The 16,326-nt window shown below is 41.4% G+C and overlaps 1 protein-coding gene across 1 annotated transcript in view; it reads left to right on the top strand.

The window, feature by feature from the left end:
• The window catches only part of LOC126256281 (mite allergen Eur m 3-like), a 62,990-nt gene extending 47,735 nt beyond the window's left edge, over positions 1-15,255 (top strand). Inside the window, exons 6-7 of the mRNA XM_049955471.1 lie at positions 716-880; positions 15,014-15,255. Coding sequence (XP_049811428.1) covers positions 716-880; positions 15,014-15,157 — 309 coding nt within the window. The 3' untranslated portion in view covers positions 15,158-15,255. The remainder of the gene's footprint in view (positions 1-715; positions 881-15,013) is intronic.
• The last annotated feature ends 1,071 nt before the right edge of the window (positions 15,256-16,326 follow it).

Raw genomic sequence — 16,326 nt, 5'->3', positions numbered from 1 at the left:
CAGTGCTGTGTAATCTTGTACAATTGAACTGTTCACTTTTCTATGTAATGATTAGTGACAGTTTTAACTGATACTTTATCTTCAGTATACAGTATAATCCCCAACAATTTTTATCATTGATTTCAACAATACCAGCACTAGAAATTGGAGGTATTTCGTTCTATTCATACCATTCAGACCATCCAAAATATGTTATAAATGACAAAACCCAGTCAGGATTGTTCACTTAGATATAGTCCCTTCCTCCATGTTTGGCGGTATTAATAAACAGCAGACTCATTACACAAGCAGCTATACTCTCCTATATTTTTACATTCAAAATATCATTATTTATTAGTTTCAGAGGTTACTTGTAATGATGAAATGAGATGATCGTGTGGCATTTATTGGCGGGATATCCCATTCGGGGTTCGGCCACCGTATTGCAAGTCTTTTTAGTGGACGCCACTTGTGTGTCAGTGATGATGAAAATGATTATGAAGGACACACAACACCCAGTCCCCTGCCGGGAGTCGAACCCGGGCCCCCTTGCGTGATAGATGGTAACGCTGGCGCTGTGCACTTGTAATGATCCACTATTTGTATAAACAACCTTCTTTACGCTACAAAGAAAAATGTTGCTTAACATTTGATTTTGGCGCTTCGTAATTGGATACACATTCTCGTTGCAATAGGCAGACAAGTTTCATAGAGTTAACACACCTGGTGTTCACAGGGCCCCGAAGACCCGACAGCTTCCGACGTGCTGATGGAGGTTCAGCTGGAGACGGTGAGCCTGGCGCGTTGCCGCGAGATCTACATTGCGCTCTGGGGCAACGGCACCGTCCACGACTCGCAGATCTGCGCCGGAGTCCCCGACGGCGGCAAGGGATCCTGCAACGTGAGTGGCGTCTGCTGCGCACCCCCAGGCGCACTCGCGAATTCGTAGCAGGCCCTTGCATAACCACTTCCAACAACATCACGCGTACATAGCACACGGATAACCACTAAAATTGCAACGCTATAAAGACGGCATGCAACAAATATCAAGTAGGCATCAAGTGTATCGCATTCAAATGATTAGCATTTCGTGCATTTTATCCACAAGGGATGCAGTTGAACTCCGTGACTGTTTCTTTACGGGGTGTTGAATAATAACAGCTACCAGTCACAACAGAAAGAGATTTTATTTAATGCATGTACGGTTTCGGGCTTGTGCTCATCTTCGTGTGGTTTTACATTCAGTTACATGTTTCAGTGCTCAATGTTAGAGAGCAATAAATAAGATTAACTAAAATAATAAATAACAAATAATATGACTATAATTAAATAGATCTCACTGAAACGATTGGACATTGCTAAGCGATATGTGCTGTAAATTATTAAATCGAGATATTTCCTCCAAAAATATGATGAATGTAATGTGGAAACGACATGGGTACTCCAGCTGTATGTATGTACTATAATAATTTACAGCACATGCCCTTAGCGACTTCCAATTATTTCACCTACATCTATTTAGTCTTCATCACATTATTTGCTTTTATTTAAAGATTGATCTCCAAGATTAAGATATGAAACGCATAATTGAATGTAAAACCACCTGAAGATGAACACAAACCCGAAACCGTTCGTGCATGAAATACAATCACCTTTTATGGTGACTGGTGGACGCTATTGTTCTACACTCTAATTAGTATTTCAGCGCGACCACACAAAATGTGTAGGTGTAACAACACCTACATTCTGTATAAAGGGAAATATAAAACTGCGAGTTTCTCATTCAGAAATCGAAGTTCATTCGTGGTTGTTATTTAAAAGATCGCACTCGTTGTTGTTTGTGAAAAGATAGTGGTATGCCTCGGTAAGACCCGTGTACCAGCACAGGTCAGGATTTGACAGCGACACAATCGTGGACTATCGAGACTGAGGTTCCGCAATACTGCTGCTCGCGCTGGTTCGGATAGCATTACGCTAGATGAATATGGAATCGGTAGTTTCAGGAGGGCCAGATGCACCGCCTAGCAAAATGTCAGAGGCCCCTTCGTAAAAAGCGAACTAGATGATGGCCCTGCCCACAATGCTCAAAACGTTCTCAGTTGGGAAGAGATTTGGTGACCTTGATGGCCAAGGTAGGTTCAGCAACCACGAAGACCAGCAGTTCAAATGGCTATGAGCACTATGGGACTTAACAGCTGAAGTCATCAGTCCCCTAGAACTTAGAACTACTTAAACCTAACTAACCTAAAGACATCACACACATCCATGCCCGAAGCCCGTAGCGGTCGCGCGGTTTTAGACTGAAGCGCCTAGAGCCGCTCGGCCACACCGGCCGGGAGACCAGCAGTACAAACTCTAATCGTGTGCGGGCGAGCACTATTTTGCGGAAATGTAAGCCGAGAATGGCTTTCCATAGAAGGAAACAAAACGGGGCGTAGAATATCATCGACGTACTGTTGTGATCCGCTGCAACCTTAGAACACAGCGGTACGTAGACGATATTCTACGGCCCGTTTTGTCGTGCTTAATGGCAAGCCATCCTCAGTTTACATTTCAGCAAGATAATACCCGCTCGCGAATGGCAAGAGTTTTTACTGCTTGTCTTCGTGCTTGCCAGATCCTACCTTGGCCGGAAAGGTCGCCAAATCTCTCTCCAGTTGAGAAAGTCTGGAGATTATGGACAGGGCCTTACAACCATTTCGGGATTTTAACGATCTAACGCGCCAATTGGACAGAATTTGGCACGATATCACTCAGGAGGACTTCCAGCTACTCTATCAATCAAAGTCAAGCCTAATAACGGCTTGCATAAGGGCCGTAGGTGGACCACCGCGTTGTTGACTGCTCGAGTGCTGAAGCTCTTTCTCTTGAATAAACCATTCAATTTTTCTGAAACTGTAATAATTTGTTTGGCCCTACATATGCACCACATCTAGCAATTTCCGTCCCATTCGGATAACACCTCCGTGATGCGTCTTTTTGTATTACAGTGTACTCATACCATCAAGGCTTTCACGACCGGATGTTTCTGCTGCCGAGAAATCTGCCGGGTTGCATGGCCACGGTCCATGGAGCTCTTCTATCCCTGACATTTCCTCCAAAGCCAAGTTGGAGTCGACAAGACTCAGCACAACCTGGAGCATCTCCGAAGATGTCTAACGTAGCTTTGCACGAAACGTCAGGGATAGAAGAGTTCCATGGACCACGGCCATACAACCCGGAAGAATTCTCGGCAGCATTACAGTGTACCATTCGTACTACCAGGTCCCGTACCGTAAATCAGAAAATGAACCTGTTTGTAGTAAGTTGTGAGTAAATCGACGTTTGCAGGACTACGGACTATTGTTGCGGCTTCCCTTGACGCGGTAGCAGAGAGCAGCATCCGATAACGGTGAGCCCAGTAACATCATTAGACACAAGTCTCCATTACATATGAGTTCCGGTTCTGCATATGGCTTCACAATGGGCAAATCCCTGTGTGGTGGCTGCGGGGAGGGGGGAACAAACGTTGCCATGTTGCACTCCGCATCCTCATACTGGCCCAGCACCTGACGTGATATTATTGGGTCCCAGTGGGTACACTAAAACATCAACTCTGGTTCGTGTATCCGGACAACTGGTGTCACGATTGTAACGAGTTATGGCCCATGTCTGAGCATTATATTCGGGGTCTCCGCGATGTTATATTTCAACAAGATGACGCAAGGCCTCCTGCTGTTCGACTGTCCCTGCCTGCCTGTATACAGAGTGTGTTAGACAGTTGCCCCAGCTAGCACGTCACCATTTGTCAGTCTCTGTGGCTGATGAATGCTGGTACAGAATGGAATGACGTAACTGGATCTATCATCCAAGCGTAGTTTGACTCTATGCCCAGCAACAATTGAAGTAGTGTTTCTGTCAGACGTGCTGGGAAGTGTGCCAAATTTCATACCGTGTAAACCCCCAAATCAATACAAATTTAATCATGTATTCATCACGCAATACTATATGCGCATAATAAGGAACATTTCTTAATTTGGTACTCTTTCTGGTGTTTCAGTTTTTATGGCTAAGGATGTAGTTTATCGATAATGACGAAAGAGGTAATCGATCAGAACGTATTTTCAGTGACGACCTATCAAGTTACGGCCAGATTAAGCGTACTCCTTTCTTAACATAGCAACTATTTGCTATTACATCACGCTTATGAAATCAATAATAATATGTACCAGCGGCAAAAATGATCCTATCGAGCCCAAAAAGGCAAATTTGCTCTTCTTTACTAAATGACTCTGACTTAAAAGTGGGGTACCAAATGCCTCATTCTACTTTTCTCAGCAACTTTCAAGATTTCTCTAAAAATTTTGGCTTGCAAAAATATTCGCTCCCTTTTTAAGGTGCGACTCGCCTCTCATTTCCACAAGCTCGCATAATTGTAACTCGCTCACACCCACTAGTCCTTTGCTGTAAGTCTTTCATGCCAATGCACTGCCAGTTCACCATTCTCACTCACTCATTCGGACCATCTAATTATCATTATCTCTTTGTGATTCTACAGCTGTCACCGCCTTCTGTCTCACAGCTATAGTCTCCATCATTATATCCTAGTACAACTTTCTTCTCTCGCTGTCAGTGCTCCGTCTTGCTCTCTCTTACTGTTACTATCTCATTCATTCTCTCCCACTACTGCTCCTTCTCCTCGCCGGCACTATCTCTCTCTTCCCCGTTATCGTGGTCATAGACTGTCTCCCACTTGACCCTCTCTTTCTCTTGCACTGCCGTTGTCTCCTTCGCTCTTTTATGTCACAACTACTCTCTTCCAGTATCTGTTACTTCTTCGTCTCTGTCCCTCTGACATTGTCTCCTTCTCTCACAGCAGAAAAAACTGCGAGTCTGTTAGCATGCCTACATTTTTGCTGATATTTTTAAAGATGCTGAGGAAGGCAGCCGGTACCCCATTTATGAGTCACAGTCTTTTAATGAAGAGGAGCATGTTCGCCTTTTTTATGCTGAGAGAGAAGAACGCTGTGGCAGAGAGGAAAGAGACTGTGAAGTAATAAATACTAGAAGATAGTAGACAGCAACTGTAGAATTGAAAGAGCGAAGGAGACAATGGCAGTATATTAAAAAAGAGAGGGGCAGGGTGGGAGACAGTCTATGACAAGGCAGCGACGAAGAGAGAGATAGTGACAATGAGAAGAGCATTGGTAGGCAATGAATGTGATGGGGCAAAATTTTCCTGACCCGTCATATTCGCCTTTTTCTAGGATACATTCCTAAGCTTCCGGTGTCGAACAACCTTGAAAATTTTCTAGAGATCTTTATCCGTGTCCGAGATAGAGGGGTTCAAAGTTAGTCTACTTGTGTACATGAAGTACCTACGTAAAATGCGGTCTGTGGTGAAAACGTATTTTATAAAGCGACATTTGATAGTTTACTTATGTGAAACTGAAATAACGCAAAACTCAGACGCGATTTTACGTAGATAAAAATTTTGCAAGTTCTTCAGTACTACAACGTAAGTTCCTAGAACCATTTTGATGATAACGGAGACACTTAACATAATATTTCTCCGTGCTACGTCACTTTATAAACCAATTTTTCGCCTCACATCACGTGCATATTCTGCATACACAAGTAGGATAACTTCGAAGCTCTGTATCCCGGAAACAAACGAAGAAAGCTAGAAAATTTTCAAGGTTGCTCGGAATCTTAGGAATGTATCATAAAAATTACAGCCATTTGCTGTATATAGCTGTCTTGAACGCCGTGGCTGGGTTTTAGCTCGCTGCTAACTGTGAAAAACTAGCGAAAAAGACGTTTCCTGAGGAAACACTCATGAATTTGCGCAAATGTATCGTGATTCATTCATTCACTGGTATACCCGTCAGTTTAATTAAATCAACCAATTTATTTAATTTTACGTGCCTATTTTAAGTGTACGAGTAGGATAACTTTGAATCTCTGTATCTTGGAAAGAGATGAAGATATCAAGAAAATTTTGAAGGTTGTGCGAGATCGAGAGTTTAGGAATACATTGTAAAAGATTCAGCCATCCGCTATGTATAGCCGTCTTGATTGTTTGATATTAATAAATCATGTTTCCAACAATTTTTTAAGCCTCAAAGTAATACAATTCTGACGAACTGTACAGGCATAATTGAGGGAAATGTATCACTCATTTATTCACCAAGTGTATACTCTTCAGATTAAATCAGGGGATATCATGAATGTAGCTGTCATCATCAACTATCAATGACTTTATTTAAAAAATTTTGTGTGCGTATTTTACTCATTCGCCCAATATAACTTTGAACCTTTGTATTTTGGAAACGGATAAAAATATCAAGAAAAATTTCAAGGTAGTTCGAGATCGGGATATTAGGTATACACTGGTCAGCCAGAACTTGATGACCACCGACCTACTATCAATAAAAACCCGTCCAGGAGATGGCAGCGTCACCTGGAGAGCAAGACACACACACGGTGCATGTAGTATGAGTGAGAGTGCAGTCCGTGTACAGAAAGGGGAAGGGGCGCGCTCTATCTCTGTTTGACCGAGGGTGGGTTGTGATGGCTCGGAAGCTCAGCACGAGCTATTCGGAAAGTGCACGACTTGTCGGGCATTCGAATTGTGCTGTGATGAGTGTCATGCCGATTTTAAGATTTACAAAAAAAGAAAAACTTCTAATTGTATTCGACGTAAACCAGATTTAAATTACGTAGGAGAGATTCGGCATGTAGAAAAATCGAAACAACCTCCAGTGAAATTAAAAGCAACGGCGGTAACATTAAGAGTGCGATGGGAATGCCACTGTTAAATGCAGAGGAGAGAGCAGATACGTGGAAAGAGTATACTGAAGGCCTCTGTGACGAGGAGGACTTGTTTGATGCCGTGGTTGTAGGAGAGGCATGAGTCGATAGGACAGAGATAGGGGATCCTGTATTAGAGTCTGAATTTAAAAGACCTTTGGAAGACTTAAAATGAAATAAGGCAGAAGCGTTACATAACATTCCACCGGAATTTCTAAAATCACTGGGGAAAGTTGCTACAAAATGGCTATTCACGTTGGTGCGTACACTGTATGAGACTTCCGGGATACCATCAGGCTTCCAGGGAAAAAGTAATCCAAAAATTCTGAAGACTGTACGGGACAAGTGCGAGAATTATCGCACAATCAGCTTAACAGTTCAGGCATCCAAGTCGCTGATAAGAATAATATACAGAAGAATGGAGAGTTCAGGGTCTGTTAGATGACGATCAGTTTGGCTTTAGAAACCGTAAAGGTAATAGAGAGGTAATTATGTCGTTGCGGTTGATAATGGAAGCAAGACTGAAGAAAAATTAGGCACGTTCATAGGATTTGTCGACCCGGAGAAAGCATACGACAATTTAGAATGTTGCAAGATGTTCAAAATTCTGAGGAAAAAGGGGGTAAGCTATAGGAAAAGACGGATAACCTACGAGGTGTACGAGAAAAAGAGGGAACTATAAGAGTGAGAGACCATGAACAAAGTGTTCGGATTAAAAACGGTGTAAGACAGGGATGCAGTATTTCACCCCAAATTATCAACCTATACATCTAAGGAGCAATGACAGAAGCACAAGAAAGGTTCAAGAGAGGAAATCAGTGATAAGATTAGCTGATGACACTACTATCCTTAGTGAAAGTGAAGCTGAATTACAGGATCTGTTGAATGGAATTAACAGTATAATGAGTGTAGAATATAGACTGAGAGTAAATCGAAGAAAGACGAAAGATCACGAAGTAGATGAAGTTAAGGAATTCCGCTACCTATAAGGCAAAATAAACCATGACGGACGGAGCAATGAGGATACGAAAACCAGAATAGCACTGACGAAGAGGGCATTCCTGGCCGAGAGAAGACTACCAGTATCAAAGAAAGCCTTATTTTGAGGAAGAAATTTCTGAGAATGTACGTTTGGAACATAGCATTGTATTATAGTGAAACATGGACTGTGGGAAAACCGAAACACTAAAGAATCGAAATATTTGAGATGTGGTGCTACAGACGAACGTTAAACATTACGTGGAGTGATAAGGTAAGGAGTGCAGGAGCTCTCTGCAGAATCGGCGAGGGAATAAATGCATGGAAAACGCTGACAAGAAGAAGCGACGAGATGATAGAACACCTGTTACGACATCATGGAGTAACTTCCATGGTAATAGAGGGAGTTGCAGAGGGTAAAATCTGCAGGGGAAGACAGAGACTGGAATACATCTAGCAAATAGTAGAGGACATAGGTTGCAAGTGCTAGTCTTGGATGAAAAGACTGGAGAGGAATTCGTGGTGAGCCGCATCAAACCAGTCAAGACTACTGAAAAAAAGAGAGGACAGGTAAGTTAACTAAAAAATCACATATATTACATCTAGTACAGATTGCAATGGCCGACACACTAATCCCTCTCTTAAAGCGTAGGTACTTTGTCAGTTTCAGCGGACAGAAAAAAACAAACGTATCTGGCAGCAATTAGCTATCGTGACACTAGAGAATAAATGATGTTTGATATCTGAGTTCTTCAACAGTAACCGCACTGAACACATTAGAACAGGAACTGAGATTTCTCAAGAGTTATTTATCATTTGGTGTGAAAACACATTTTGAAAATGGACTCGTTCTTATGAGAGTATCTGGGTAAGGAAATGACTGCTAAGTGTGGCCTAGAAAAGGTTTTATTGTTTCGACGATGATATTTCTTTTGGTACAAATTTTAAGGGGGTTGTGGCGTTTCAAGGGGAACACTAGTTCGCATAGTCGCTGTCTGATCGCTTTCTTCTAGGACGCCCTTTTTGCGTTCCATATGTGACCCACTAATTGCTTTCTTATTCCCAGTTTCAATGCTATAGTTAGCATAATGAAAAGATCTTTGCCGCTGAAAACACAGGGCTTGATGTAAATGGCAACATATGATACACGTTTCTCACGTGGAAACTAATTTAGATCCGGCATATCAAGCTAATTTCAAACAAAAGTTTTTGTTATCGCTAGACACGTAATCACAAATAATAAAATTTCAGAGCAAAATTTGTTCCATGTCTGCTTATTCTACAAGGCGTTTTGACTACACCTTCAAGCACGAGAACGGAAGCAAACTACAGACACCACAAGGAAATTTAAATTACACAATAATTTACCAGATGTTAATACACTCAAATGGCAAATATTAATCACCCTAATGACTTCGTATAGCTTATGTAGATCAGCCTCATTGCAACAAATACTTTTGTAAAGACCGATTTTGTCAGACAATACGTACCTGCCAATTCACGTGTATACGACAGTACATTTTTGCTCTCATCTTTCACCTGAAGAACATAGACGACGTTAATACGACTCGTTCAGCAAATGTGAATTCCATCGGTTTATAGCTATTGATGTGATGTTTACTTTAAATCCGTTTATATTCATAACGCATACCACAATAAAAAAATGTTCCTATCATACAACAAAAAAGGCTAAAATGTGCTGGGCAGGGTCAGGGATGTAACAGAAAAGAACTAGCTTTTCGACTTATCTAGCAGCTTCAGATCAGAACGTCTTGACATGTTCTCGTATTTTTACTGGCCTGTATTAGTATCCAATTGAAGTAATATAATAATGCGTCATGCCAAGTAAAGCAATGGCGCCATGTCGTGTAACGTGTCACATGCCGATCATGTCATCCAACATAGCATTTGTCATGTCGTGCAATATGACACAACGTGTCATTAAGTAGTAGTGCACTCGATTTCTGGAGAAGCAAGGCCAGTCCCTCGCTTGGAACTTCCGGCATTAACTTTGTCATTGATTTCGTATACTTCATACGAATGTCGGAGTAATTCCTGAAACGGCCCGCTACTATTTCCTTCTTTATATTTTTGTCTCTAGTGGTCTCAAGGTCAACATGAAAGCTTTAAATCAAGCTATGCTTATTTCTTTGATTTACTTTGTGGTGTGTGTTAGTGTAGCGGGTGTTTAAGATAGAAATCTATTAGCTGGTGCTAAAGTTCGCAGCGCTTTTGTTTCCCAGTTGCTGTGGGTTTATTATCGACTGTCATTTTTTCATTTGTACTTCACTGTTGCAGTTTGAGTTTACATATTGTCATTTTGTCATTTGTTGATAGTGAGTACTGCTGTAGACGCTAGAAAATTGAGTCCTAGGCAGTGAAATCGGAACATTTTCGACGTATTCTTCTTTTTGAATTCAATAGAGCGGTGACAGCAGCGGAGGCAGCCAGTTAATGGGGGTAATGCCATTGCACAGAGCACGGCAAGAAAATAGTTTCCTCATCTTAAGGAGATCGTTCAGGAAGATTTTCGGGGTTTGATGAAGATTGTTGAAGAGAATTGATACATAATGATCTACGTCAGCATACTCGAGTACTGGAGTATGTATGTGATCATTCCACCATCGTGCAACATTTGCATGGAATGGAAAGGCTCAAAAATGGGTATCGCATGCTCCAAGCCAAAATCACAAAAATCAGCGGCTGGCCATTTGTTCATCTCCATTTGCTGGTTATCAGCTGGCTCGTGGACAACACTGACGATTCCTATCCTGTATCGTAACTGGTGACGAGAAATGATGTCTGTATGCTAACATACGAAAAGAAAGGAATGATTGAGCCCAAGCAAAGCAACGACTCCCTGTACAAAGACCTGCGCGCATCCACAAAAGATAACGTTACGCATCTGATGGAACAGCGACGGTGTGGTTAACTGCGAATTGGTTCCCCGGGTGTAACCATCACTGTTGACATTTATTGTCAACAACCGAGACGTCTTACAGACGCAACCCACGAACAACTAACAAGACGAGTGGGTGATGTGATGCTACTCCACCATAACGCCCGCCCGTATTCTACTAGACTGACAAAAAACACTGCTTGGGAATTGGGTTGGGAAATAATTCCGCACCCACCCGATTTACTTGACCCTGCTCCCTCAGGTTTTCATCTTTTCCGATCCCTATCGAACAACTCTTCAGTGTGCCTCTTTTCCGGCTGATAATGCACTCCGAACATAACTCGACGAGTTCTTTGTCTCAAAACCACGTGATTTCTACAGTCACGGAATCGAAAAATCACCCTAGCGTCGGAAGACTGTTGTAAATAGTGAAGAATAATATATTACTGATGACTAAAGCCTCTGTTATGTTTATCCGTTGCGTTTATGGAAAAACGCTTCGAAGTTATGTACTTAGTAGATATGTTCACTGGGAGATCGTGTTGATCGCTCTTCAGATCTCTCTCGCTCCCCATTTATCTGAGTAATGTTCAGACCCCCTTGAAAGTTAGGGAGCTAGGGAAGGCTACCTTCAACTGTTTAAACACCGGAAAAAGTTTTCAAATGCGCTAACAATACTGCTGTAATCAAAAACCTGCTCTGAGCGCTATGATACAAATGAAGGCATATAACTATAAATGGTGCTTTTAAGGGATCGGATGCTTCTCAAAATTGATAATTTACCAGCAGACTTATTATGCTCGTGAGCTTGTGGCAGCTCTACTCATTAACTGTACGACGAAGCCTGTCAGATCTGGTAATTTCTAATATACTGACAAGCAGCTGAAGGTAATTATATTCCTGTGACTTAGAACATCACCCATTCCGACTTCATTTTATCTTCAGGCCCACCTTCTGGAAGTTGAGGGATGCACGCATACAACTCTAGCTGTGTTATAGTTTAATTAATTGATGGTAATGACTTCAGTAACAGCAATACAGTCACAAGGTTTAGGAAGATGATTTCATCTCCATTATCCACAGTGGCTCTAATTTCGACAAGATGTCGTTCGTGCAAGACGGAGCTCGAGCCCATGGAAGCAGGTGAGTGTTTGATGTCCCGGAGGAGCACTTTGGGGACCGCAATCTGGCTCTGGGAGACCCAGAGGCCACTGGCATGGGCCTCAATTGGCCGCCATATTCTCCGGATCTGAACACATGCGACTCCTTTTTTGGGGGCAATATTAAGGACAACGTGTATAGCAATAACCCCAAAACCATTGCTGAGCTGATAACAGCTATTCAGGAGGTCATCGACGGCATAGATGTTCCGACACTTCAGCAGGTCATGCAGAATTTCGCTATTCGTACGCGACACATAATCGCCAATTAGATTAGATTAGTTTTTCGTTCCATAGATCCGTGCTGAGGAGGTCATCGGAGATGTGGAACATGTCAATTTCTTTTTTTTAAGCTGAAATAACAATACTAATAGTATGAGTATATACAATACATCATTTTTTTAAGTTGAAATAACAATACTAATAATATGAGTATATACAATACATCATTTGTTTCTATTAAAAAATTCGTCAATGGAGTAGAAGGAGTTGACCACAAGTAAGTCTTTCAGGCTCCTTTTAAACTGATCTTTATTTGTAACTAAATTTTTTATGTTTGCTGGCTAATTATTGAAGATGAGTGTTCCTGAGTAGTGGACCCCTTTTTTAACTTAAGTAAGTGCTTTTAAGTCATTGTGCAGATAATTTTTGTTCCTGGTATTGTGTGTATGAACTGAGCTGTTTGTTGGAAAAAGAGAGATATTATTTAGGACAAATTTCATTAAGTAGTAAATATACTGAGAGGCAATGATGGCAGGAATATCGAATGTGTCATAACTTAAATCCGAATATCTCTAGTGATGTTTACATGTTGAATAAAGTATTTGCACGCCATAGTTTGTAACTAATTTACGTTTTCTTTTCGTATAATTCAATAATTGTCACCCTGTATATAATCTATACTACTATATAAAGAAAAGTGATTGTTTAATTTTGTTACCAAAAATCTCGAAAAGGTCTTGACCTGTTTGCTTCAAATTTTTGCACATTTATCAAACATTTAGATGGACATAGGCTTCATTATACACATATGACCAATTTATTTAAAAATTTTACATGATACCTAGGCTTCATTATACACATACGACCAGTTTACTTTAAAATTTTACATGATACCTCAATAAATTCTCCGGGTCTAGTTCAATCTAATAGTTCCATTAGAACTACTGACAGCCTTGGGAGAGACAGAACTCTACCATCTGGTGAGCAAGATGTATGAGACAGGCGAAATACCCTCAGACTTCAAGAAGAATATAATAATTCCAATCCCAAAGAAAGCAGGTGTTGACGGATGTGAAAATTATCGAACTATCAGTTTAATAAGTCACGGCTGCACGATAATAAGACGAATTATTTGCAGACGAATGGAAAAACTAGTAGAGGCCGACCTCGGGGAAGATCAGTTTGGATTCCGTAGAAATATTGGAACACGTGAGGCAATACTGACCGTACGACTTACCTTAGAAGATTAAGAGAAAGCTTTTGACAATGTTGACTGGAATACTCTCTTTCAAATTCTAAAGGTGGCAGGGGTAAAATACAGGGAGCGAAAGGCTATTTACAATTTTTACAGAAACCAGATGGCAGTTATAAGAGTCGAGGGGACGAAAGGGAAGCAGTGGTTGGGAAGGGAGTGAGACAAGGTTGTAATCTCTCCCCGATGTTATTCAATCTGTATATTAAGCAAGCAATAAAGGAAACAAAAGAAAAATTCGGAGTAGGTATTAAAATCCATGGAGAAGAAATAAAAACTTTGAGGTTGGCCAGGAACATTGTAATTCTGTCAGAGACAACAAAGGACTTGGAAGAGCAGTTGAACGGAATGGACAGTGTCTTGAAAGGAGGATATAAGATGAACATCAACAAAAGCAAAACGAGGATAATGGAATGTAGTCGAATTAAGTCGGGTGATGCTGAGGGATTTGCATTAGGAAGTGAGACACTTAAAGTATTAAAGGGGTTTTGCTATTTGGGGAGATAAATAACTGATTATGGTCGAAGTAGAGAGGATATAAAATGTAGACTGGCAATGGCAAGGAAAGCGCTTCTGAAGAAGAGAAATTTGTTAACATCGAGTATAGATTTAAGCGTCAGGAAGTCGTTTCTGAAAGTATTTGTATGGAGTGTAGCCATGTATGGTAGTGAAACATGGACGATAAATAGTTTGGACAAGAAGAGAATAGAAGTTTTCGAAATGTGGCTCTACAGAAGAATGCTGTATATTAGATGGTAGATCACGTAACTAATGAGGAGGTATAGAATAGAATTGGGGAGGAGTTTGTGGCACAACTTGAAGAAGGGATCGGTTGGTCGGACATGTTCTGAGGCATCAAGGGTTCACCAATTTAGTATTGGAGGGCAGCGTGGACGGTACAAATCGTAGAGGGAGACTAAGAGACGAATACACTAAGCAGATTCAGGAGGATGTAGGTTGCAGTGGGTACTGGGAGATGAAGAAGCTTGCACAGGATAGAGTAGCATGGAGAGCTGCATCAAACCAGTCCCAGGACTGAAGACAACAACAACAACAACAACAACAACAACAACCTTAACATACAATGAGATGGGCATTGACTGATTGATTTTGAAACAGTAATGTATAGCCTTTTGTTGAAAACTGCTGTGAGAAAGAAAATTCTATGCTATGCTTTGGAAATGTGTGATTTAGTTTTCTACCTTGTAGACGGCTTCAACTAGATAGCAGGGCAATTAAAACATTGGACAAATTGATTTCCCATATATACTCTTTCTCCTTGTACATAATTTTACACAACAGTTGTATGCACAACAATGTACTATTTTATTTTCTTCTTCGCAGTTGGTGGTAACAGAAAACAGAAAATTTTTTATTCATTGCCAACATTGTAATCCTACCCGTTAATAGATTAAAACTATGTTAAATAATGTCATTGCAGTTACAATCCTCCCAGACCAAGCAGCTGGGGAGGTCTCCATCACACCCTATATACTAGTGGCCCCAACCGATTTAACTAATGGTTTTAAGCGACTTCCCAGGCAAGCTTTCGCTTGCAATGTCAACATACAAGGAGTTGGACAGAGAGGGGAAGAGGATATGAACTTACAGAGGGGGAAGAAGAAGATGTGCAGGGAGAGAGAGAGAGGGGGGAGATGGAGATTAGGATGTGTATCCGATTCCCAGACACATTTAGCAACTGCGAAGTATGTGTGTGTGTTGGTGTTGCAGGGCGACTCTGGCGGCCCGCTGTTCGTGGATGGCGAGGTGGTGGGCCTCGTGTCGTACGCATATGGCTGTGCCCGTCGAGGCTACCCCACCATCTACACCAGGGTCTCCTCCTACATAGACTGGATCTCCGGCAATGTCAACTAGGCGCGACGCCCAAGAGGATGTGGCTGGCGTCTGTGTAGCACTACAAAATAACAACACATAGGAAAAAAGTCGTCTTTCTTCTTAAATATAAAATCATGTTTTGCGTGTTTTCATGTTTTATGATCAGCAGCAAATAACACAGTAAATTAATAAAACATTAGAAATCATTTCCTTCTTCTCATTTTAGACAGAACATCTGTTGTTGTTCAAATGTTTTAGTGACTTGCCTGCATCTCTTATCCTTCAGATAACGTAAAGAAGATAAAAACTAACAACCATCATGAGAGAAGAAAAATTCCCAATATTTTTTCGTGGCCATCTTGGGAGCAGAGCATGCTTAAGATATTACCGTGACCAACTAAGCGACATAACAGTCAAGTAAAAAAGATATTTGTATAGTAACTAACTTTTCAGTTTGAGTCCACTTAACCATCTTGATCCTGTATAAAGTGAAAAATTCAAAAAAGCAAATGACCAACAACACAGTTAGGACAGACTCCAAATTTACACAATGAAACGCACAAACTTACAAACACATTGACTCCCCCGATCGAAGAGCTGGTGCGATGTTAAGGCCAGGTACATGAACTTCACTCTTTTTCGCAAAACACACACACACACGCACACACACACACACGCACACATTAATTTACATTTATACCTGTGTGCGTGCATGTGTGATAGGTAATGGGCAGCACCCGGAAGAGATGGCGAGAACGAAATGAAACTTCATGAGTGGGAGATCTTCTGGAGATATTTCAGTGATTACAAAATTGATTCAAATAGCGAAAAAATTTGATATTAAAGGCATAACGTAGCAGCCGCTCTGGACTGGGTGCACGCACTGGTTCGATTGGGAAGAGTGTTACAAGGCCGTTCTGTTCTGTCTGAGGCAAGCTGGTCCGCAACTGCTGTAAATGATCCATGATATCCTGGATAATGGAAATGAGACGGAGTTGACGTCCGACGTGGTCCCACACACATTCATCAATGACAGATCAGGGATATAGCTTACCATGGAAGAACTTCAACATCACGAGCACTTCGTAGAAACGAGAGCCATGTGTGGACGAGCATAGTCCTGTTGAAAAATGACACCACATGACTGTCACATGAGATGCAGCAAATGAGAACACAGGATGTCAGTGGCGTATACCGCTGTGCCGTCC

This window comes from Schistocerca nitens, chromosome 1 (genome assembly GCF_023898315.1).
Source record: "Schistocerca nitens isolate TAMUIC-IGC-003100 chromosome 1, iqSchNite1.1, whole genome shotgun sequence".
NCBI lineage: Eukaryota > Metazoa > Arthropoda > Insecta > Orthoptera > Acrididae > Schistocerca > Schistocerca nitens.
Note: the sequence above shows the minus strand (reverse complement) of the source record. Positions and strands in the feature narration are given on the sequence as shown.